Source organism: Arachis ipaensis, chromosome B5 (genome assembly GCF_059453495.1).
Source record: "Arachis ipaensis isolate K30076 ecotype BB chromosome B5, ASM5945349v1, whole genome shotgun sequence".
Classification (NCBI taxonomy): Eukaryota; Viridiplantae; Streptophyta; class Magnoliopsida; order Fabales; family Fabaceae; genus Arachis; species Arachis ipaensis.
Window position 1 is genome coordinate 1,987,513 of NC_142440.1, and position 25,956 is coordinate 2,013,468.

At 29.7% G+C, this 25,956-nt stretch overlaps 3 protein-coding genes across 4 annotated transcripts; 2 read left to right on the forward strand and 1 right to left on the reverse strand.

The window, feature by feature from the left end:
• The first annotated feature begins 1,266 nt into the window (after positions 1-1,266).
• On the forward strand, positions 1,267-4,719 carry LOC107642391 (plant viral-response family protein). 2 transcript variants are annotated; one of them, XM_088488703.1, is made up of 4 exons: positions 1,302-1,717; positions 2,111-2,413; positions 2,731-3,208; positions 3,981-4,719. In XM_088488703.1, exons 3-4 carry the CDS (start codon positions 2,862-2,864, stop codon positions 4,471-4,473), a joined length of 840 nt encoding a protein of 279 aa, XP_088344829.1. In that variant the 5' UTR covers positions 1,302-1,717; positions 2,111-2,413; positions 2,731-2,861; the 3' UTR covers positions 4,474-4,719. The 2 variants fall into 2 exon arrangements, with proteins under 2 accessions (XP_016201214.1, XP_088344829.1); XM_016345728.3 differs by lacking the exon at positions 2,111-2,413 and having other exon boundaries at positions 1,267-1,717.
• A 1,032-nt stretch (positions 4,720-5,751) lies between these two features.
• On the reverse strand, positions 5,752-9,195 carry LOC107642392 (Mob1/phocein family protein). The gene is made up of 7 exons (XM_016345729.3): positions 9,066-9,195; positions 7,541-7,592; positions 7,085-7,193; positions 6,878-6,971; positions 6,602-6,735; positions 6,333-6,496; positions 5,752-6,078 (listed from the first exon to the last, which is right to left on the reverse strand). Exons 1-7 carry the CDS (start codon positions 9,086-9,088, stop codon positions 6,004-6,006), a joined length of 651 nt encoding a protein of 216 aa, XP_016201215.1. The 5' UTR covers positions 9,089-9,195; the 3' UTR covers positions 5,752-6,003.
• Positions 9,196-16,805: 7,610 nt separating this feature from the next.
• On the forward strand, positions 16,806-20,341 carry LOC107642393 (growth-regulating factor 5). Its single transcript, XM_088486239.1, has 3 exons — positions 16,806-17,351; positions 17,468-17,915; positions 19,648-20,341. Exons 1-3 carry the CDS (start codon positions 17,135-17,137, stop codon positions 20,057-20,059), a joined length of 1,077 nt encoding a protein of 358 aa, XP_088342365.1. The 5' UTR covers positions 16,806-17,134; the 3' UTR covers positions 20,060-20,341.
• The last annotated feature ends 5,615 nt before the right edge of the window (positions 20,342-25,956 follow it).

A 25,956-nucleotide genomic window follows, 5' to 3' on the forward strand; every position in this document is an offset into this window, starting at 1 on the left:
CACGAACGCGTGTGTTGTGTTGTGGAATAACATGCAAACTTTACAAATCAAAATAAATTTATTTAATATTTTCCTTGTTCAACGCAGGAGACACGGTAACAGCTATTTTATAAAACGGAAAGTCTAAATTGGCTTCTTTCCCTCCCCTTCTTCGCCCACCCTATGCCAGGGCCCACTCTCCATATTTTTCTAACCGTAATTTTGGATAAAAAATAAAGGTTTTAAAATTTTCTTTTTATTTATAAATTAAAAAATATAAGTCAATACTCTAATTATTTTTTTTCCTAATACTTCTCACCTTCAATACTATAGTAGACTACATTTTTTGTTTTGAATTATTTCAACAATATTAGTTTTTAATTACTTTTAAAATATTTTAATATTTAATCTTTTTTGCTTTTTTTTTTCTTTTTCACAGTGGGAAGGGAGAAGGTGAATTACTAGCCTAAGAATTAAGATCCTAAGCTAACTCAGTTGGCAGGTAACTAATAGTCAAATAGTCAATTTTCAATTTAGATTTATGTGTTCTAAGAGTGTTTGTTAAAATTATTAATTAAATTTTTTATAACAAATTGTGTAAATTTTAATTTTTAATGTAATTATTATATATTTATTAAAATTAATTATTTAAAATTGTTTACTAACAGTAATTAATTTATATTTTAAAAGTACATATTAGTTAAACCATATTTAAAACAGTCATACTATTTATAAAGATAATCGAAATTCGCAAATAAGTCTAAGTATGAAACGTATAAAATAAATTACTTAAATATTAGAGTAAAGTATCGTTTTTGTCCCTAACATTTGGGGTAAATTCTATTTGTATCTCTAACATTTAAATCGTCCTATTTATATCCCTAACATTTGTAAAAGTGATTTAATGTTATACTGCCGTCAATTACATATTAAAAAATATAATATGATTTGTTAGTATAATTGATAATAAGATAACATTGAATCACTTTTATAAATGTTAGGAACACAAATAAAACTTACCCCAAACGTTGGGGACAAAAACAATACTTTACTCTAAATACTATTAAACATTGAGTTAATTTTACAAAATTATCTTTTTTATTGAAATAATTCACCTTTTATAGTTAAAAATGTGAGTGCATTCAACTTTTTTTATAATTGAAAATGCTAATTTATTCATTAGTGGTTATTTTTATATTTGGTTTCCAGTCCTAACCAGCTAGGTTAACACCTCATGAAGTGCCCCTAACAACTAAAGTAGTAGTACTAATTCCAAAAAGAGATTAATACATATTATTATTATTAATTATTAATATAAATCTAAATGTAGCTCTTTTTTAATTGGAATAATAGGTGTTAAGGAGAAGAGACTTTTCACGTTTTTTCGTACGAAATTGGTTTGTGCTGCAAAAACAAAAAGTAGAGACGAAAAGTAACGCTTTTTTTTAATTAATTCAAATTTATATAGACTCAGCAGCAGCCTCCACCTTATTTTAATTTTCTTTTCTTCTTCTCTAGTCTCTAGATCCCAAAAAAAAATCACCATCATCATCATCATCATCATCATCATCATAATCATAACGCTCCTCTCTATAGTTTAGTTTACACACTTTGAAGCACTGTTACTTACCATTTAATTAAAATTCAGTGATGCTGCTGTTGTGATTTTGGCAGAGAAAGAGAGAGAGAGAGAAAAGAGGCTGCTTTGCTTTCTGAATCTAAGCCAATCACTGAAGCAGTAAGTAATACAATAAACCCCCTTTTCTGTTTTTTTTTTTTTTTTTAATTTTGATGTTTCATCATTGTTTTCACTTTATGATTACGACTCTCTTTGTTTTCCTTTTTAGAACACCATTATTTGTAGTGTAAAGTGGTTAATTATTCATCTGATGTATAGCTTACAAAAGAAAAAATCTCAACTTTATTGCTCCTCTTGCATACACTGCAAAGGAAGGGAAATCATAGTGTGTGCTTTCTGAATTTTGTCATGTGTACAACAAGATGGGTTAAACCTTTTTTTAATTATTATTCTCTGTGTCAGGTTTGATTAATGATTATGAGTTTGAAATATGAATCTCTGCTGGAAGCATTAAATTTCCCAGTTGTTCATAAATCTCCTTCCTTTCCTTAGGTAATTTGCATCAAGGAGGAAAATTTTAGTTTTTGGTTTCTTTTCCCCTTCATCATTGAAGATGAAAATTTGGAGTTGACTTTGGACATTAAGTCTTTTGCAAGGGAATCTCGGAGGAACACAAGAAGGATTTGAGTAGATGTTAGGTTTAATTTAACGAGTGTCACTCTTAAGATTCGATGGAATTAATATCATAGGACGCAGTGTCTGAATATGATTATGAGAAACCATTTAAAAAAGATAAAGTTGTGACCTTCTTAGCAGCTACAGCTTTTGGCTTACCGGAAAGTGTTTGATCCAATGGTAGGATTGTTTGATTGGCAAAATCTTTGTTTAGTTTATTTACTATAAAGTTCAAGGGAAATGGATGATATTCTTGTAATCTGCTTTATTTGGTCCAGTTGTGAAAAGAAAGCTTAAAAAATTATTTTGTAGCAAATGTAATCAAGAATCTAAAGTTTAGAGCACACCAGAGAGATATAGCTGACACGGAAACTGAAAATCATACTTTAGTTCTGGAACTCTTTAGCTGATATATTATAGTTTAATATGAAAAGATACTGTCCAAAAAGCTGCTATTTGTTGTTTGAGAACTGAGAATGTTTTTTTATTCATAACAGGGTTAAATGGTTGGTTCATAAAGGAGAAAGATCTTTCAGTGATTATCTATCTGCTTTGTACATCTAAGAAACCATTCAAGTGCAGAGTTGAATAAGGCGCTAGAGGGGATTGGTGAAAATTAAGCATAATTATGGGGTCCTTTAAAGGTCATGCATTGCCAGGGACATTGTTTTTTCTAGTTGGGTTGTGGCATATATGGGGTTCTGTGGTGAGATATGTTAAAAATCCGAAGACATTTCGAGTCCAGGTGTGGAATCCTGTGCCGGGGTTTGACGGGAGGCTGAAGTACTTGGAGCTCTATGTTATCTCAATTGGTTCTTTCATTGATTTGTGCATTGAGTTCTTGTATTCAACACACCTCAAGTTCTTTGTTAATGGAGTCCTCAATCCCTCTCACATGAATAACTTCGAGCATTCTGGAATGCTTCTTATGTTTTTTATCTTCAGTGTTGTTGTCCTGCTTACAGAAAAGACAAGGTTAGTTCCCCTAAATTCTCTCTTTCCCAAGGTCTAGTGCTTAATCAAATAGGAGAAATTTAAATTGTTATTTATCATTGAAGTATTGAGACTGTTAACTCAAAATTACTGAGTTCATTTCAGTGCCAAATCAGGCTGTGAGATGTTAAATATAAACTTTAAATCTCAAGATGAGTATTGTAGCTTCTGATCATTGTTAATTAAGTGAGAATTCTCGTGGATTGAGTGATTGACCATATTTCCTTCTATGTGTTCACTAGATATGCATATTAAAGAAACCTAGAGTAGCCTACAAGGTGTAACATGTCACTTCATGCTTCTATATAAATGATGCATCCTTTGTTCCTTGAGGCAAAATATGTTTCACATACACAATTTTCATAGATAGAAGAATGAGATGTTAGATTTGCTCACAAATTCTGATTCACTCAGTCAATCATTATTTGGGGGGAATTAGATGCTATGATAATTCATAAAGATCTATCTGCAAGGTCCTCAAGGAAAAGTTATCTTATCAATAAATTATTAATACAAGAAATAGACAATAGTACAACAAATTTCAATCTAACAATCATGAGAAGTTAGCTGAATAAGAAAGGAAACCTTGTCTCATCACTATCATAACTCACAAGGGATTTGATGGATACTTCATGCACAATCTCATTAACTAGGAAGCATTAGTTGAATATGTATTGCAATTAGTGATTCCCTTTCAAGAATCTGAATATACCTTGTTAACCATCTCCCCCCTCTGCAATATTTTCCTATACAGATTTTTACCCCTGCCGGAAGGAGCTCTTTGTTTGATTGCTGCCACAGCATTCTCCGCCGAGTATCTCCTCTTCTACTTCCACTCAACAACACACAAGGGCCTTGAAGGTTACTACCACCTCCTCCTAGTCCTCCTCATAGGCCTATGCATCTTATCTTCGATTGCCGGAGCCCTTATGCCGACCAGCTTCCCCGTTGACTTAACCAACGGCATCTCCATAGCTCTCCAAGGCATATGGTTCTATCAGACCGCCATTGTTCTCTACGGCCCCATGATGCCAGATGGTTGTAAGCTTAAGAACGATGCAATAACATGTCATTCAAATGATAGCGAGCTACGGGGCGAATTGCTTGCTAATTTTCAGCTCTTTGTTGCTGTATTTGTGGTCCTTATTGGAACTTTAGTATCATATGGCTATGCAGCTTCAAGATATGGAAATTCTCAAGTCAAAGGCATGAACATAGCACAAGCTGAAGTAGTAAATCAAGAATGAAGTATAATTATTGTAGGGTATGCTAGTTTTGGTTCCATTTTTTAACTAGTGACAGTGGAACATGTTGTTAGCCTAGTTTATTGTACAACATGTATATTAAATTGAATAAAAGGTGCACAATTCTTTTGGTGAGATTTCTTTGTAATAAGTAAGGAAAGGAAATGATTGCAAAATGAGTTTGGTTTTTGGTCCTTATTTATTGAGAAAGAAAGAAAAAAGGGTCCCATGGATCATATTTCTCATGTATCTTTTGTTTTTGTTTGCACTGAACTCATGTTACAAAGTAGCAGAGAATCATGATTAGGACAAAATAACATGGAAGCAAAAAGGTGGGGTCACTATAACTTGGTTGATTTGATGAGCTACTTGCTACGTTTCATGTTATCATATCATGATGTGTGTTTAGAGCAAAGGTGTTGCACCTAAATGCAACAACACAGCTCCATCATTTCATTTCATTGTAATGAGTACACTGCAGATTGGCCATGAAACTTCTTTTTTTTGTCTCACAGAAAAGTTCTGTTTCCACAACCACATTAAGTATGGATTTTTTATAAAATGAATTTATTATTCACTAATATATGTTTTTTTAGATAAAAGTAAATACAAATCACAATTTTTGAATAAAATTGAATCAGATTGAAAAGTAAAAATTAAACCGATAGCATTCAAGACATAACAAATATCAACCAATGAGATATGTGTAATAACATCTTGTTGGCATTGTCAATAAAATAGTAACAAAAAGAAAAAATATAAATAGTTTCTAAAAATATATATCAATAAATAAGCAATTTATTTTATTGATAAAAAAAATCCCATTAACTATACTTGATAATTATACTAAAAACAAGAGAAAATAATAAAGTTGCTGAATAAAGTCTTAGAAATTATATATTATTTTTCTCTATTTTAAGCAAAGGACAATAATTAACAGTTAAACAAAAAAGTCCAACTCTTTTTGGAAAACTTAAAGAATCATTAAATTCTTGGCATAAAAAGTAGTAATTTGCAAGTTACACCCTGTCATGAGATGGCTATAAAGGTGGGGGATCCATCACCATCCATGAAGGTTTCAGTCCCATTTCATAGACTGTACAATTTGAAGGATTGCATGACATCAATCATTTGCAATTTGCATCAGTGTTCATTTAAGGAACAACCATAAACATATTACCCATTCCACTTCTAAAGTTTGATATTTTATCAAATCAAATCGACCCACTATCTACATTATAACATTTCCTCATTCCTATTTGCTCAAATATGAAAAAGATAGAGCAAGAAACTTTTGAATATTAATTTTAGAATAGGGCTGCATGGTGCCCAGCTCATCTATACATAACAATACTTTGCATGAATAGTATAAAGGGAAATTAGTTTATAGCCCCAAACAAATCTAAACATAAATAAATTCAAGTATTTCTGGAGTCAGATATTAAATAGCATTATTTATGTTAAGACTGATACATTAGTTGAACTTTATAGGATATGATTTTTCACACCAAGTTGCATCTCAATCCAATTTATCTAATATGGAATAATGATTGTTTCTATAAGCTCCTGAAGGGGAGCCAGCTCCTTCTTGTCAATCAGACCAAACTCCTGCAAAGGCAAATCATAATGAATTTAATTTCGATTAAGTGTACAAATTTTCAACTTCGTTGTTTTAAATAACTATTTAAGTAGTGGATACGAAAGGTATTTACTTTTGCTGATATGACGATACGTTATTAGATATCTATGTAAAACACTTTTGAAGTGACAGTGCAAGCAAATTTAATCCCAAAAATTCAAGAATGCCAAAGAACTTAATTCATTTCGCATGCAGCATCTTGCAAGAGTTATGTGAGACTTACACAGGTAAAGAGTATAAAATGCTTGAAGCATGTGTTAAGGTGTGCCTCTTCTTTGAGGCTCACAATTTTCTGAAAGTGAGAATGATATATGTGAGCATACACACGGAACAAGCGCTTGAATATCGTCTTCACAACTTCCTTAAAGTTTGGTGGAAACGGCGAACCTGCAATGGTTCCACTTCCATTACGGGATATGATACAAAAAAATGAAATGATGGCTGATGAAAGAGTCTAATAATTTTCAAGAAAGAGGAAAAATAATCCTTTACCAAGCTTTTGTGGGAATATGGATTCGTCGTCAAGCTGGCCTTCAATCCAATCCATTAGATATTCTACATATTTCGGCGCAGAAACCTCGATAGGTTTCTTGATTTGTACACCATCTGCCCATCTATACTCATACCTAAAGTAAACATGTTAACATAGACAACATTAGAGATACAATTATACAAATAAATGAATTTCTAACAATGATGAAATACTTTTCTGATTTTTCTGATAAGGACGGTGCAAACAACGAAACCAATCAGTTAATTAAGCCATACTTGGGTCCTGCAGACATTGTACGGCAATTCTCTGGAGTACAAAACTCTGTGAGGGTACCATAAAGCAGATTCACCTGGTTGAAGAAATCAACAGCTGAAGTGTGGAATACAAGCGAGAAAAGTGCTAGATTAGCGCATTTCAGAATTGTACAAATAAACATATTTAGGGAAACTAGAGAGCGAAACATAGAAGAAACAATAAATTACTATTGACGGCAAGCCACTCATTTAAATCTTCCCCGGGAGGCAGCTTTACGGCTTCCCTCAGATTTCCACTTCCTAATGTGGCATCAATATGCTTTCTAAGCTGAGCTCCCTGCAATAATAAAAAGGCAAATAAATAATTAACGTGGAAGCTGCCGGTATAACATACATGCATTCAATAGAGATATGGCAGAGACTTTGGAATACACATACATACTTTATGTAAATGATTAACATCGTAAATGATTAATATCGCGAATTCAAAATCAATGCTGTTAATGTAACCTTTATTTTTCTAAGATTATATGCATTGAGTAAACCATGTAAATTTATTTCTTACATCTCACTGACTCAAAAGGTACAGCAATCAAACATAAGTAAACAAACAGGTACAGCAATCAAAACCACGAGCGATAAAATATCTGAAAGATCCCTAAAGATTAAAAGAACATAACCAACCTTACTTCCAGAAGGTGTACTCTTTTTTGGGCGGAATGTTCTCTGGTTCCGGCTGCAGAATAATTTGCTAGGTTAGCTAGAACATACAAACATAAGTAAGCAAGAGAATCAACCAAACTGAATAACTATAAACATTCATAAACATCTTTGCTAACTGTGATACGCATATCAGTATCATAAAAACTGCACTGATACCACTACTTACAATTTCTCTACAGCTGCTAAGTAATTTATGTATAACGAGCTTGTTTGTATTTGAAAGGTTGATTCACGAATATTACGATCATGTGTGTAACTGAGTGAGTGCTATTTGCTTTGTGAAAGGGATGTGATCAAATCTAAGATATTTTGAGCATAATTTACAAGTGTCGGAAGACATGTTTGTTCATTGTCCTTCCAATGTTTTGGAAATCTTTCTGACGGAATTTAGAAACCAAAATTAGGGAGGGGGATCAAATTATATTTAGACAGAAAAGCCATAAGTGAAACTAGCAAAACAGATTTATTGTGTGAATATAAACATGATTTATGAATTGATAATATGACGTGGTCTAATCTATATATAAGACCCAACCTAATGGTTCAAGGTGAAGTCCTCATTGTATTAGATTCAAATAAAATAGTTAGATATGAGATTCTGCAAGTTAATGTAGGAGCACAACACTCTCTATTCCTTCCTAAACTTAATTAATGAATAGAAAGAAAGTTCTTCACCAAGACAAATCCAATCTTATGTCAGTCAATAAATCTAAAGTTCTTCATCCATATCATATGCGAGTAATGAGCAAGCTTAGCCATCTTGATCTAATATATATTTGAAAAATTAAGCAAAAGCGGGATACTGTCTCAGACTTGGAGGTAATCATTACTACCAAAAGTCCAAAATCTAGATTCATCCTACAGTTGGCAATACCTGCTTTAAACTCGATCTGAAATTAAACCTCGAAAATAGGAGATATAACTCCATAAACTACATGATGAACATAATAAGTAGCTAATCAATGTCACATACAACTAGAAGTTTTACCCTTCTTTCAGAATGCTTTCAACTTGCTCTTCTAAATTATTAACATGATCCTAAAAAATATCATATCAAATGAAACTTACAAAGGGGAAGACTTATCCTCAAATTATTAAGTATTAATTAATTACTAATCAATTTGAGTTTCAACTTCAACCCAGCTTTATATGCTGAATGGGATAATTGAAATAGTATATTGATCGAGTAACCACATATGATCAATCGATAACATCATTGTACTAATCACTAGCTTTCCTTTCTATTACCAATTTACCATTCATCTTTCAAGAGTCACCCAAATATTTAAATTATGGTAGACCTGAACATCACCATGATTTTCATACCAAATATTGAAACACAAGCAACCCCATTTGAGTTTAAAACAGATCAGATCAAAGAAGAGCCTAAAGCAATTAATCACAAGGATGGTTCACAAAGAAGAAAAAAAACTCTAGAGATTGAACACTTTTGAGATTAAAAATTGAAGCTTTTTTGCACACTAACCTTCCCAAACCGAATAGGCTCATGGCTGGGGTGTGTGTGTGAGAGAGAGAGAGAGAGAGAGGACGAAGACGCGCGTTGAAGGGAGCTCAATTTTTGTTTCTGAGAGTGATGGAATAAAAAAGTTTCCGACTTTAAATTTGGAATATTATAATTATTATTTTATATTCAGCAGTGGTTTTACTGAATAACCCATGCATATACTTTTATTCCCCTTCAAATCCTCGGGTGCTGACGTATGGGTGATGTCATTTTTCATTTTTCATATTTTCGATTCTAAAATAACAAGTTTAATACTAGTTCTAAGAATGTGAGCATAGGGAAGAAATTTAAATGCCACTTTGGGGTAAAATTCTCAAATATGAGGTTTCATTTGAAATTTTTCCCAAATATGGTTTGGTGAGTAAAAATGTCAAAAAAAAAAAAACGTTTGAGACGAATTACAAATAGATAAAATGTCACAAATAAATTGTAATACTTTTTTAAAATACAATTTATCGAGGCTAAATTTTTTTTAATTAGTTTTTTTAGAGACTGTTGAAGCATCAATCTCCTTCATGTTTTACAAATTGTAATTTCATTTTCAATGTATATTTTTTTGTAATTTCTTGAGTGGTAAAAGGCTGAAAGAGAGAGCTTAAGAAAAAGTCAAAAAGTGAAAAAAGTTGAGTGATACACTTGAGTGAAAAAACCTAGAGTGATTTCATATTTCTTTAGTTTGGTTTTATGTCTTGTATCTTGTACCCGTGAGGTATTCCTTTCTTAGTTGGGTAAGCACTAAGAGTGGAGAGTTAGGTATTAGTATAACCAAGTCAAGTTAGGTTAGAACTAGTGAAATGATTGTGTCAATCTTGTGGAATTGGTGTATGTAATACTTTAACTATAGTGAAAATTTCACCATTGTTGTGGTGGAGACTAGATGTAGGTTGCATTGCACAAGGCAACTGAACCAGGATACATGATGGTGTCAACTTTTCTCTTCCCTTCTCTGTTCTGTTTTTAGATATTCATGAGACAAAATAAAATTGTCTCGTAAATTTTTCGCTGCTGAGTTCAAACAGCATCTTAGTGTAAGTTTATAAGTTAAGCCTTATTTCATTAAACTAAAAGAAGGTCATAGATTCAACCCTCCTTCTCTAAGTCTTCTACAACCTTCAATTGGTATCAGAGTCTTGGTCTCAAGAATTAAGTTTCACCGCTTGGAGCAAAGGTCCAATGGCGAACAACTTGGGCACAACCACAGTTGCCTACACTCTAACTAAAGGCCAGTCAAATAATAATCCTCCCTTCTTCAACGGGAATAACTATGCCTACTAGAAAGAGAGGATGAGAATCTTCATCCAATCCATTGACTACAACATATGAAAGATTGTTGTAACCGGTCCAAAGATTCCAATAAAAATAAGTGCTGATGGAGTGGTGACTCCAAAAGAAGAAACTGAATGGAATGACGACGATAAGAAGAAAGTGGAGCTGAATGCCAAAGCCATCAACCTTCTTCACTGTGCTATCAGCTTTGAAGAGTACCGAAAGGTGTCTAGATGCAAGACAGCCAAAGAAATCTGGGAAAAACTCCATGTTACACACGAAGGTACTAAACAGGTCAAAGAAACGAGGATTGATATGCTGCGAAAAGAATACGAGATGTTCAACATGAAGGATGGAGAAAGTATTGATGAAGTGTTTGAGAGATTCTCAATCATAATCAACAACCTCGATGCTATGGGTACAACTTACTCAGAACAAACTCTAGTAAAAAAATTACTTAGAAGCCTCACAAAGAAATCGGAAACAACAGCCACCATCCTAGCCGAGAGTAACAACCTAAGTCTCATAACCTATGATGAGCTGAGAGGAAAACTCCTTACCTATGAAGCTACACATACAAACCCAGACTAAAAAAATGGAATATCCCTTAAGTCAAAAATAGAATCAAAAGAGAGTGAGTGCAGTGATGATTTTTCATATGATGAACTTGTATTTTTTGCTAGGAGACTTAGAAGGCTAATGAGGAACAAAGGCAAGTACAAGGGTTCAAGCTCAAAGGAATACAAGAAGGATTTGGGCAAGGTAATTTTTCATCATTGCAAGGAGGCTGGACATTTTAAGTTCAACTGTCCGAAGCTCACGAAAGAAGAAAAAGGAAAGAAAGAAAAGAAAAGAGTGCTAATGAAATCTTGGGAAGATCTTGAGAATGATTCGGATGAGAAAGAAGACTCTGAATGTGAAGCACAAATCTGCTTCATGACTGGTGATGATCAACTTGATGAAGTAAATTACTATGACTTGTCTATAGATGACTTACATGTTATAATTGATGATCTCACACAAAATTCTTCAAAACTGCTGGAAAAATACACTAAATGTAAATTTGAAAAAGAAAGGTTGAAAGCTGAAAATGATTTTTTGAGAGAAAAGGTGAAGGAAACCGAATGTGCCTTGAATACTATTGAAGAAAACAGATTTCTAAAATTTGAACTTGAAAAACTAAAAGAAAAGCACATTGTGGATCATTCTCAAGAGCTTATTGATGAAAATGAAAGACTAAATGAAATGATTAAAGATTGAATAGTGACTTAGCAAAATTTGCTCAAAGTTCTAGCAACTTGGACAAATTACTTGCAAGTCAAAGATCATTGTTTAAAAAATCTGGTTTAGGATATGTGACAAATGATGATATTGTTTTTAGTAGATCTCCTACAATATTTCTAGCCTCTTCATCGAAAACTAAGTCCAACATGGACAAATCTGTTTTGGGACATGTTCCCATATATGAAGAAAAATCTGAAAGTTCCTTTTCAAATTAAAATGCTTTGTCTTCAAGAACCGAAACTGTTTCTAACAAGTCGGGTCTAGGTTATGTTCCAATCAACGAGGTTACATTCAAAAAAATCAATATTTAACAATAGAACCTCATCTTCAAAAAGTCAAAACACATTCAAAAATTCTGGTTGGAATGTTTTTGCAAAAAGAAACAATCATAACAAAAATCATTTTGTCAAAAGAAATGCACATCTTCTAAAAATCAGAAAATTTCAGTCCTTTAATCATTTTCAGCATCATAACTCACGTCAATTTCGGCAACAAGGATAAGAAAATTATTGTTTTAATTATAAGAAATTTGGTCACTCACACTCACAATGCTTCATTGAAAAAAGAATAGTAAGAAACCAAATTTACAATGTTGTCTGTGATTTCAATGCACTTGGGTAACTAAGGTGGATTAACTTCAAAGAATCCAAATTAATTTGGATAACTAAGGTTACTTCGAGTTTTAATGCAGATTTGCCTAGCATCCAGGAACAAAAAAGAATATGTGGTACTTGGACATTGGATGCTCTAGGCACATGACTGGAAGGCCAACCTTCTTCATCAAACTCAACAAGTATGATGGAGGTTTTGTGACCTTTGGAGATGATGAAAAAGGTAAAATTATGGTTGTTGAAAAAGTATGTAATAATCATTATATTTTCATTGATGATGTCTTTTTGGTAAATGGCTTGAGGCATAATCTTTTGAGTATAAGTCAATTGTGTGATTTGAGTTATTTGGTGATTTTTAAAAGGTTAGAATGCTGTGTTGTAAATGAAAAGACCAATGAAGTGTTGTTTATTGTTAAGCGTTGTGATAATGTGTATAGACTTATCCTCGATGAATTAAAGGATCAAAATATAGCTTGTTTTTATTCTAAAGAATCTGAAAAGTGGCTATAGTACAAGAGATTGGCCATGCAAATATGTTTCAAATAAATAAACATTTCAAAAAATAACTAGTAAGAGATCTTTCTTTGATAAGGTTTGACAAAGACATCACTTATGAATTATGATGCTTGCCAAATGAAAAAATAAACAAAAAATTTATTTAAATAAAAAAAAACATCTCTACTAAAAGACCACTTGAATTGCTACATAATTAATACTTTTTAAATATATAAAAAAATTGAAATTTTAAGTATAATTTGTAATCATTAAATAATAAATATAGTACTTAATCTCAATTTCAGTATGCAAATACTACCTAAATATATGCATTTAAAAAATTCATGGTGCGTTGAACATTTTTTTTAAGAAAAAACCCTTATTGTTTTTTGACTGATTTTATCTGCTTATGACACACAATATGTTTTTCTTTTTTCTTCTAAAAATTATGTGCATTCATATGGCCATATGGGGTTAGACACTTATTGTAAACCTCGTCATTCAATTTTGTGTTCAAGTTTTCGTATTAAGAAAATACTTTCTCAAATATATTTGTGGGTTACAAAAAACTAATATGCAGGAATTTTACAGATATCGAATATTCGATTATTCATTTAAATTCGAATCGAATCAATTAAATTAGTTCTAAAACTAATGGATAATAAAATACAATTCGAATCGAATCTATGACATTTTCTATTAATTAATTTAAATAATAATTTTTGAAGTGCATAATTCAAACCAATCTATAAATTTAAAATTTTTATTAATTAAATTAAAATATATACATATAACATTTACTTATTATTATAGATAATTTATTATTCTTAGTATATTATTGACTTATTTATTAATTTATATGTTTATTAATTATTATATTTATAAAATTTTTAAAATAAAATTTTTATTTTTTTAATTTTTTTATAAATTTTTATTTTATAAATACATAAAAAAAATATAAATTCGAACCAATTACAATTATAATTTAATTAGTTCGAAATCCGAATCAAACCGACTCGTAAATATCCTTACCAATATGCCTTGATAGTTTTTCTTGGACATGATTCGTAAATATCCTTACCAATATGCCTTGATAGTTTTTCTTGGACATGATTGATGCTGGATTTAATTCTTTACGTGAATTTTAAATAGGTATATAATATAATATTCAATTATTTTGTACAAGTCCATCTCAGTCTCTATATAGTATAGTATATCTCCCAAGTTTACTTTATTTGGGAATTATGCATATCTAGATAGATATGCTTTGTCAAATATCTTCATAGCTAATAAGACACCTTCCCCATACCACTTAAAATATCATAGCAAAGAAAAATGAAAGAAAACTTCATCTTAAATGGAACCAAAATAAATAATAATTCATTTACATTTAAAAACGGCATATATATATATATATATATATATATAATTAAATAATAAAAAATATAGATAAACAATAAAAATATTAAACAATGTCATTTTATTAGTGTACGAATAGTTATTTTAATATTAAAATTTAGAAGGTTAATTTAGAGGTGTAGTATGTTTTTATTTAATTGGTGATTGTTCATATTGTTCAACAAAATCATTATTCTCCTAACATTTTTCTTAAATAATTAATCATATGAATAATCAAACTTGCAAAAAACGAATGGTTAAATTTATTTGTATTAGTATAATATTTTTTTTATAAATTACTTAATACATATTTTTATACGTAATGATTAATTAATGACTAATTTTTTTTGTATATATATATCATAATTGGACTAAAATTACTTATTTTATTACAAGTCTTTTATATTTGATTTTTCAAAGATATAATCTTTAAAATATTTAAGTATCAAATATTCTTTACTTATTGAATTAACTTTAAAAGTTACTTTAAACTCACACAATTCTAAAGTACCTTCAATCAAATAAATATAATCATTTATCACTAACGTTCTTAAAAAAAGAAAAAAGAAAAATATGATTCTAAATTGAATCAAACAAACCCAAAGTAAGAAATTGTACCAAATCAAAACCTAACGCAATCTAAAAACATTCTAGAAGCATTAAAGTTGAGTCGGCTCATAAACACCGTTACTACCTTATAATGGTGTAAATTATTAACTAATGATTTGTTTCACCAAAACTAACCATCTGATCCATTTAATGATTTTTCTCTTGTTTTTATTACTTTCTCTTCGTCAGATTTTTGCAAACAAAATTAGGGTGAGCACGGGTAGCGAGTACTCGATTATCCGTCTGAATCTGAATCGAACTAATTAAATTAATTCTGAAACTAACGGGTAATTAGATTTAACCCGAATCAAACCGATGAATTTTGTTAGTGATTGATTCGGGTATTGGTTTTGAGGGTACGGAATCCAAACCAACCCACGAACCCGATCATATATTAATTAAATAAAAAAAATAAAAAAATATATATATGCCTTTTCCATTAGATGATGATTATTCATTATTAATATGTTTGGATTTTAATGAATTTAGTTTTTGATGTATTTGGTGTTTAATATATTTGGATTATTTCTATTGATGTTACATGTTTATTGTACTTGTTGAATTTTTAAGATAAAAATTTGATTTTTTTTATAAATTTTAAAATCATCGGGTACTCATTACGGGAACCGAACCAATCCATTCTTAATTAGTTTAGTTTGGTTCGAGTACATATACAAAAAAATATAAATCCAAACTAAACTGAACCAATTATATTTTGATCGGTTCAGTTCTAATTTGACCATAAACGACCCTTACTCATCCCTAAACAAAATAAGCATTCTCAATTCATTTATTGAAACGAACAAGCTTTATTTAAAATAAATAAATAAATTGAGGATTTGAAGCATAAAAGTAAATAGTTAGTAGGAGTAGTACTTTTTTTAATCACAATATGAATTAATTTTAGAACCAAAAATTGGAAAATGGAATATTGAGTCCTCCTCAGAAAAGTGAAATTAATATATAAATGCTCTAATCTAAATATCTAATATATTTGTCGTTTAGCTGTTACTATTAGTTGTGCAGTGAAATAAAAGTCAGATTTTTATGACAAGGTCTAATCTCATAATGATACAAGACAACCCACTTTATTTACCCAGTAAACCAAAAAATAAATAAATAAATAAACAAAAATGGTGAAATTTTCTTTTGTCCACAAGGATTCATCTAACACCTCATGAGCAACTTTGACTGGTTTGAGGACAGCTATAAATTAGTATAAATTTTGATTTTATCCATGCAAATTGCAAACTGTAATAAATCCCATCCAAACAGGTCAAAATGGAACAGTTAACCTTCACCAAACCAAAAAAATTTAAAAAATGAAAATAGTCAAAATCCACACACAATTACTATAACATGCTACATAGTCAATGGTGTCTAGCTGCCACCAACACCAAGCACCCTTTATTAAAACTTGCAAATCCTCATGCTCTCAACTCTCTACACACAAAAATAAATAAAAATTAATATGTTTATTTCAAAATAATTACTAAAAAAAAAAATAACTTTTAATATTTTTAATGTGTTAAAAAATTTATATAATTATTTTTTTGTTAGTGTTCTTAAAACATGTTATAGTGAAATCCTTTATTTAACACTACACAAATAAATTTATTTTATAAAAAAAAATATTTTAATGCACTGTCAATATAAAATTATTTTACACGTATATTCAATCACATAACGTCATATTAACAAAAAATAATAACTTTTTATATTGACCATTTGTCGTAAAAAAAATAATTATGATTGTATGACTGTGTTAAATATTTTACACAATAAAAAAAATAGTGAAGGATAAATCTATTATTGTTAATCATAATTTCATAATTAATCTGCTAAGTGTTTCATTTAAGTTTAAAATTTGACTTTTAATTCTTATTTTAGTCCTTGAATATCATTTAAAATATGTCAAGTTTCATTTGTTGTGTCTTACATACCATTTTAAAATTATAGCTTGCTTCTACCTCAAACTTATCTATCATTAAACTAAAAATAGCCATTTTATCCGAATTTCTTTTGTCAAGGACTGTACTATACTACTATATTTTTTTAATAAATAAAAAATAAAAAAATGAAGATGGGTTTTTAATTGTATTTTTAGTAGTATTTGTGAAGCAACCTTAAAAAATCTTAATCCCTACTAAGGTAAGGTTCCAATCATGGCCGAACTCGTTTACTCCGAGGTAACCGCCCCTCCTCCTCCACACCCTCTCCTCCATCTATATCACTCCATCCTCCTCCTCTAAATGCAAATCATTCACTCCTTCTTCTTCTTCTTCTTCCTCCTCTTTTTCTTCTTCTTCTTCTTCTGCATAATATAATAAAACACAAAAACCTCAACTTCAAAAAAAAAAAAAAAAGATGAGCGTTCCTCCACCTCACCCTCCTCTTCCGACAGCAGCGTCGATGACGTGGCAGGCGGCGCCGTTCACGGTGGCGCAGTGGCAGGAGCTGGAGCACCAAGCCCTCATCTTCAAGTACCTCAAAGCAGGACTCACCGTTCCACCGGACCTCCTCGTACCTATTCGGAGGAGCCTCCAGTTGATGTCTCAGAAGCTCTCACATCACTACCCATCTCGTAAAATATCATCTTTTTACTCTTTTGCCCCCTTACCCATTTCCTTTTCAGCTTAAAGTTCCAATCTTTGATATCTTTTTGTGTGTGCCTGCTATGTGTTTGTGTTTATGCGTCAGTGGGGTTTTATGGGAAGAAGATAGATCCGGAGCCAGGGAGGTGCAGGAGGACCGATGGGAAGAAATGGAGGTGCTCCAGGGAAGCACACCCTGACTCTAAGTACTGCGACCGCCACATGATACGGCGTCGTTACCGTTCAAGAAAGCCTGTGGAATCATCAACTTCATCTCAGCAACAATCTCACTCTTCTGCTGCTGCTTCTGCTGCTACTGCTGCTTCTACTACTACCACTACTACTACTACTACTACTACTGCTTCTGCTGCTAGTGGTGGTGGTGGTGGTGGTGGTGCTTCTGGTTCCGGTGGAGCCTTCCACACACTCCCTTTGCACACCAATGGTACCCGTGAAGGTTTCACCCTTGGGAGCAGCAATAGTAGCAGCTTGCAAAACTTGCACATGGACCACCCCTTGTCACTTCCCAGTGAGGTTAGCAAGAAGGAGTACAGGTATCTCTCTATCATTTATTTCTTCTACTTTTATTTTATTTAATTTTCTTTTTTATTTGTTTTTATTAAAAAAGGAATCTATTGGTTTGGTTTATTGGAATTGGTTAGTTAGTGAACCCATTTTAGTGAAGGGAAAAAGGGGTTTGTGATAGTAGTTATTGATTGATTGATTAATTGACTGGTTGGTACTTTGTTGGTTTATTGAGCCGCTTGTGACCATGTTTGAAATTGGGAACCCCCTTTTTTCCCCTTGTTTGGCCTTTTTTCTCCTTTTGAGGGTACTTGTTAGGTGATGTGTGAATGTGGGCGCTGTGGGATTCTTTTTGCTATTACTCATTGTTTATTAGCTGGGTGATGATTTTGTCCGTAGGGGGTGTTTGAGTTTAGGGATCTCAGCAATGATTGCCATAATTTATAGTGGAGTGTGATTTTCATGTTTTTAACACATGTGGTTGATAGAATATTATTGTGTTTTGCATGGTAGCTGTGATGCTAAGTTACCTATCATGTGGGTCATTATGATGTGTAGGATGAAAGTAATATGCAAGTAACTTAGCCATAGTTTTCAGAGTTATCATTTGCGTGTATTCGAGTAACACCTGTAAGTCAGATGCCATAGTTAGGTGAAAGAATGCATTGCTAATAAGCCATGATCTACACAAAGCTCAGCCTGACATTGTTTAAAAGTTTTCAATGTTTTGAGACAATTTTCATCACTGCCCTTTAGAAACAGCTAGCAGAGTCTTCATGCCTTGTTAAGAGTGTTTCAATTGATTGCATTTAATTAGGTGTTGCAGAGTAAAATGGAAAGTTTATTTAGTGATTGATGTTTTTGAAACCTCGATTGTTCCCTTATCCATGTGTGATCATAACCCATATTATGTTGACATGTTTCTAAACAGTTGTTAAAAAAATATTGAAAGAGCGGTTGGGCCTGCTGTGTTACCTTGTCAGAGGTTGAGCCATTATATTTGATAAGATTGGAAATTAAGGGAGTTTACTGATGATTATATATTTTTGAGAAACTAAGTATATTTGAAAATAGCTGTAGCACTGATGTTAATTGGTGACACTGCTAAACCAATTAGGCATAGGTGGTTTCATGTGTATCAATTATGCATTGATGGATAAATTGATGATTATTCAGAACTGGTAGGTCATAGCCGTGGGGTGGTTAAGGAAATTTTGACATGTGACTATTTCTTTTCTTATCTATTTTTTCCCTGGTAATTTGGTGATATGGAATTCTCCATTTTGTACCAATTCAATCTGTAATCAAATCTTTCAATTTTTTTCCCTTTAAGCTTACTTTCTGTTATGTATGTCAAAAGAACACCCTCTTTACATCACAAATTTTGTTCTATAGTATAGTTAAAGAAAAAAGAAGCAAATGTTGAGGGGTAAGATAATGACAAAACTTATTTGTTGGTAATCTGAAGTAGATCATTTAATTCTTTATAATTATATTGAACTTGTGAGATTGATTTGAGGCATGAAGTGGGGCCTATTTACTTATTTTTACAACAATACATAAGTGCACATAATTTAAATACTTTGCATACAATACATAGCAAACGTTTTTCTTATGGACAGTGCCTAATCAATTCACCTCTATTGATTCATATATGAAGATAGTGGGTGGTTTTATAATTCCTGCTTCTTAAAGCATTTGAGTCTACTTGATTTGTCTTTGGATTAAGTTGCATCATGATGTTTACTAAACATTTCATAGGTTTGCACTGAACTCCGATGTAGACGAGCATAACTTCTTGCAGAAAGATCTGGGAACTGTGAGGTATCAAGGTTACGACTTCACCTCAGATGGCCTGTGGTCCATGCCTCATATCCCATCAAACACTGTTTCAGAATCAAGAACTGGTTCTACCATGGTTGGCGACTGCTTCCAACAGCAAACGATTCGCGATGCTGATCTCTTAAACCTCAATGCTTCAGGGTCCAAGGAGCTTGTCTTTGGTAGCCAGTTGAGTCCGTCGTCGTCTGGGTCTTTGAAACAGGAATATCAGTCCCCTCAGTCACTCTTCACTGACTGGCACTGGAAGAAGGATTTAGGCTCTGACGCCATTTATCGGCCCCACAAAGATTTCAATTCAGATGCAAATGTTGATTGCAATGGTTCTTTGTAAAGTTTGCAACTGAGTTTTTGGGATCACAACACCTTTTGTCTCTCCCCCAAACCAATGAAATGCTATAATAAATAAATAGAAATCCTTATGCAGGATGAAACTTTCATCCATAGCATTCAGATACTTAGAGGGAATCATCATGTTATTCAAATCTTCAGAATATGTTGTTGTCTTATATAATAGTTAATACACTTCCAAGGAGTTCATGCTTTCTTTATATGTAAAACTTGTAATAACATTTGTCTATGCTTCCCTTTTTTATAATTTTTAATTGTACTGGAATTTAGTCTGGTTCATATATCTCTGCTATGATTGGAGTTCCATGATTGCTTAGAGACATGGAGGTTGATATCTTTAGCCATCATGTCTTATTTTACGGATGATGAGTGTGTTTGGCAAACGCGTTGGGGAAGAGAGAAGCGTTTGAATTTTATGTTTGGCAACTTTTATTCTTTTGAACCCATAAATGATTCTATTTCTGAATGAAACTAAAATTTGTAGTTTTTGGGATTACGTTCATGGTGGCGGATTACTTTTGAAAAATTTGGTGAGAAATTTATTTCTTTTTAATCAATTCTACCTTTCATTTTCTTTTATAAAAAGGATACTAGTAACTATTACTTTTATAGTAGTTCATTGTAGTTCTTTCTATTTTTTTATAGTTCTTTGTTCTATTTTTTTTTTCATCAAAATCGTTCAGATTTGTTTCAATCACTAGCCAAGTGAATATTTTAATTTTTTTTATTATTTTTAGTACTTTTTTTTATATTTTAATTTTTATGTTTTTTATTGTATTTTTTTATTTATACGATAAACATTTTTATATTATTTGTGTAGTGTTCTGATTTCTTATGTTATGTTTTTATATGAGTTTTTTTTATCATTTATTGTACTATTTTTTATATGTATATTTTTCATGTAGTCTGTTTTATTTATTTTAGTACTCTAATTTTTTATTTATTTTTATTTTTTTTATTCATATGACAAATATTGTTGACGTTTTTTATTTTTTTTGTGCTCTTTCAGGTACTTTATTAATTTTTATAATATTTTTGTTATTTTTTGTTCATATGAATTCTTTTTTTTCTATTCTTTACTGCACTGTATTTATGTTGTGTATAAAATTTTTTTATTTTTTTATTCATATGAATTTTATTTACCTTTTATTATATTTTTTTTGTTTATACGATATATGTTGTTGGTTTTATAGAATTTTTATTATTTCTTATCTGTATGATGTTTTTTTAATCTTTTGATGTACTTTATTTTTGTTTTGTATTAATTTTTTTATTTTTTATTCTTACTTTGTAAAATTTATAATAGTAATTATTATATACCACGTTTATTATCAAAATTTTGTATAATATGAATTATGATTCTATAAAAAAAAGACAAAAAATAAAAAATTAATTATAAATAATAATAAAGTCATAAATAATGAAAATTTATAATCCAAAACAATACTAAATTAAAGAGTACTAGCGGTACTGAAAAAATTATAGAATAATTTTTTTGTTTGATATTATAAAATTGACAAGTACTCTCTTTTATATTTTTATTTTTTATTGTATTTATTTTATTTATATGATAAATATTTTTATATTATTTTTAGTAATTTTCTTATTTTACATGTATATAAAAAAATTATTTAAATTAATATTTTTTTAGTAATTTTTTATCTAAAAATAATTTTAAGTAGTATAATTCAAATTACATTCATTATGCAAATTTTTATTTGTAAACCATAGTTCAAACACACGATGTCTCTTCGATTATTGCATGAATGATGGAATCAATGAATGACAAACATTCTTTACTATATTGAATTATGGGCATTTGAAACGTGTTTTCAGATGAGTAAAATTAGCAGAAAAAATGCTTTGCGTATTTATTTTATCTGATTTGAATGCTTAGTCGATATACTTCACTTCTCTATTGGTAGAACACGAGATACGAATGAGTATAAATGAAACACGATTTTTTGGTTTTACGAGACGAGATAATAAATCAATTTAGATAGATTGATTATTGCATGAATGATGGAATCAATGAATGACAAACATTCTTTACTATATTGAATTATGGGTATTTGGAACGTGTTTTCAAACGAGTAAAATGAGCAGAAAAATACTTTACGTATTTATTTTATCTGGTTTGAATACTTAGTCGATATACGTCACTTCTCTAGGTAGAACACGAGATATGAATGAGTACAAATGAGACACGTTTTTTTAGTTTTACGAGACGAGATAATAAATCAATTTAGATAGATTGATTATTGCATGAATGATGGAATCAATGAATGACAAACATTCTTTGCTATATCAAATTATGGGTACGTGTTTTAGACGAGTAAAATTAGTAGAGAAATGCTTTACATATTTATTTTATCTGGTTTGAATGTTTAGTCGATATACGTCACTTCTCTATTGGTAGAACACGAGATACGAATGAGTATAAATGAGACAGGTTTTTTAGTTTTACGAGACCAGATAATAAATCAATTTAGATAGATTGATTATTGCATGAATGATGGAATCAATGAATGACAAACATTCTTTACTATATTGAATTATGGGTATCTAGAACGTGTTTTCAAACGAGTAAAATCAGCAGAAAAATGCTTTACGTATTTATTTTATCTGGTTTGAATGCATAGTCGATATACGTCACTTCTCTATTGGTAGAACACGAGATACGAATGAGTACAAATGAGACACGTTTTTTGATTTTACGAGACGAGATAATAAATCAGTTTAGATAGATTAATTATTGCATGAATGATGGAATCAATGAATGACAAACATTCTTTGCTATATCGAATTATGGATATTTGGAACGTGTTTTAGACGAGTAAAATTAGTAGAGAAATGCAAGTAGAGAAATGCTTTGCGTATTTATTTTATCTGGTTTGAATACTTAGTCGATATACACGTCACTTCTCTATTGGTAGAACACGAGATACGAATGAGTACAAATGAGACGAAGTTTTTTGGTTTTACGAGACTAGATAATAAATCAATTTAGATAAATTGAGTGATTAGTTTATTTATTTGTTTAAATAAATGTTAAAAAATTTAAATTTAATTGTTAATAATAAACTTTTAAATAGAGTTTAAATTTATCTTGATTTGTTGAAATTGAACTATCAAATTAAAAAATATATATATATAAAGATATGAGATGAGATGATAAATAAAAGGTGGAAACTCAAGTACAGTCGATTTTAGGTGAAGTTGATAGCCAATAATCATTAGATAATTTGATTGATTTGACTAAATTTTCATCTAACGGCTCTTAATTATCAACTTCACGTGAAATCTACTCCACCTGAATTTTTACCCAAATAAAATTGGGGAAAGAGGAAAGAACAAATGATACTTTACATAATTTTAAAATTTGTTGGTTTTTCATAGTATTTTACAATTTAATAGGGCATAAATTAATTTATTATTAATTAATAAATTATTATATATATAAAATAATATATAAATTTTTAATATTTATTTAAATAAGTGAATAAATTAACTATTAGATGAATTTAAATTAATTATAAGGCATCGAAATGAAGTGGTGCTTTCATAGCTTGATGGGTACAGTGGTAATAAATGAGAAATGGGCAGTGGTGGTTGGTATATTAATGCTTCATTTTGGAGTACATTTTCGAGGCACATATGGCGGTGCTTCGTATTGTATTATTATTCTTCCCATCAAATTTCTCGATGTAACGGAAATGAAATTTACATCTTGCATGATAAAGTCATGTGGTAATTGTATCTGATCAAATATTTTTGTGGGTTTATATTTTTTGAGATTAATTTTGATATACTAGTAATTTAAATTTTTTTATATAATTATTTAATTATATTTATTTTTTTAAATAATTATTTATATAATTAATATAAAAAATATTTTTTTATTAATTTAATTATATATAATTATTTTATATCAAAATTAAATTCTTATACTATCTTCAATTTTTTATATGTAATTAAAGTCAACGTTTAATAAGATGATTGATTCTCCTTGAATTTTAATTTTATGGGTTTTGTTTGTGTCATAAAGACATAAATTAAAAATATTATAAAAAAATATTTTATAGATATTTATAGATGAGATTTATTCGAATTTTAAAAAAAATAGAACCAAACTTATTAAATTTTAATTAGTTTAAGTTAGTTTGGATATAAATTTTTTTGTAAGTGGACCCAAACTACTTAAACCTAGATTAGATCCGTTTGGATAATCTTCTGGTATTCGATTACAAACAAAATTTAGAAAAAAGATAAAAAAATAGAAAAAATAGGAAAACTTTATGTAAATAATATGTAATAATAAAAAATAAAAGAATAATAAATCATCGAAATTACACTTAAATAAATACCATAATTTTAATTAAAGAAAAATAAAATTGTACATATATATTATATTTATTTTTTTAAATTAATATAAATTTAATCAAATAATCAGATTGGTTCGGATACTACAATCCCATAATAAATACTAGAATGAATTAAAGTCACATTTTAATAGGAGAATTCGATTCGATTATCTATTAGATATAAACTCAATATAATCGGATTAAATTAATTTTGGTTAGATAATTAGATTTTTTTTTTTTTTGGGTGACTGGTTAGGTAATTAGATTGCTTGTACTTGTGAATATCTTTAATATTTTATAAAAATTATTAAAATATATATATTTTTTAAATTTTTAATATATTAAATATGATAAAAAAAAATTTAATTTTTTATTATTATTGTATGTTTAAAATATGTTTTTAGGACACAAATTACTTAATCCTTTTTTTTTTACCGAATTTTTATGTGTGATCGATCAAATTGAGAACTTTATTGTAGTAAAAAATTGAGAACTTCATGTTCAATTATCTTTCCACTGTTGTTTAGAAAGAATGGTTTTAGTTTATATTTTATATGAAAACTATTAATTAAGAAATTTTTTTATTAAAAATATATATAAAATTTAAGTTTTTAATATATTATTAAAGAAATTGATAATAATCTTAATACGTATAAAACATGTATTAACTAAATTCTTAAAGAATTAAAAAAATGAGCTTACCTCCTCCTCCTTAAGTTTAATTGCTCCTTAGTTTTGTTTGTTTGATTTATGTATTTGTTTCGGCATGCACTTTTAATAAATGATTCTGTTTGGCCAAAATATTACTTGGTGGAGTCTATATATTAAAAAAAAAAATTATATTTTTTTGTCTATTAAAATTTGTTAAAAATTTAAAAAATAATTCTAAATTTTATTTTGTTTTAATTTTATTTCAAAATTTTTTTATTTACATCAAATATATTTCTGATAGCTAAATTTTCAAAAAATATAAGACCAATCTAATAATAATATATAAAAATTATACTTGATTTTCTTGTATTGAAGATCGTTTTTATAAAATTATTGTTGAAGTAGTCTTAAATTTTTTAAAAAATTAGCCGCTATAGATATATTTGATATAAATAAAAAAATTTTAAAATAAAATTAAAATAAAATAAAACTTCAGAATATTTTATAAATTTTTATTAAATTTTAAAGATAAAAAATATATTTTATCTCTTAAAAAAAATGGGTCGTATAATGTTGTCTGTAATAGAGCAAAGACCTATGTGCAATTCTGTGGTGAAGATTTTGATGGTTGCGGCCCAGACCAAAAAGATAAATTTTATCCAGCATGTTAAAACGAAATATGAAACGAAGTGATTTCGAAAATTAAAAATTACTATTTCTACGCTAAAAATCAATAATCATATATTTGTGTATATATAATTTAATATTTTTAATATATATTCTAAAGTTCAATACTTAGAATTAAACAACCACCAGCACAGCCATCATGTGAGCCAAAACACACAGGATATGAACTAGACATGTG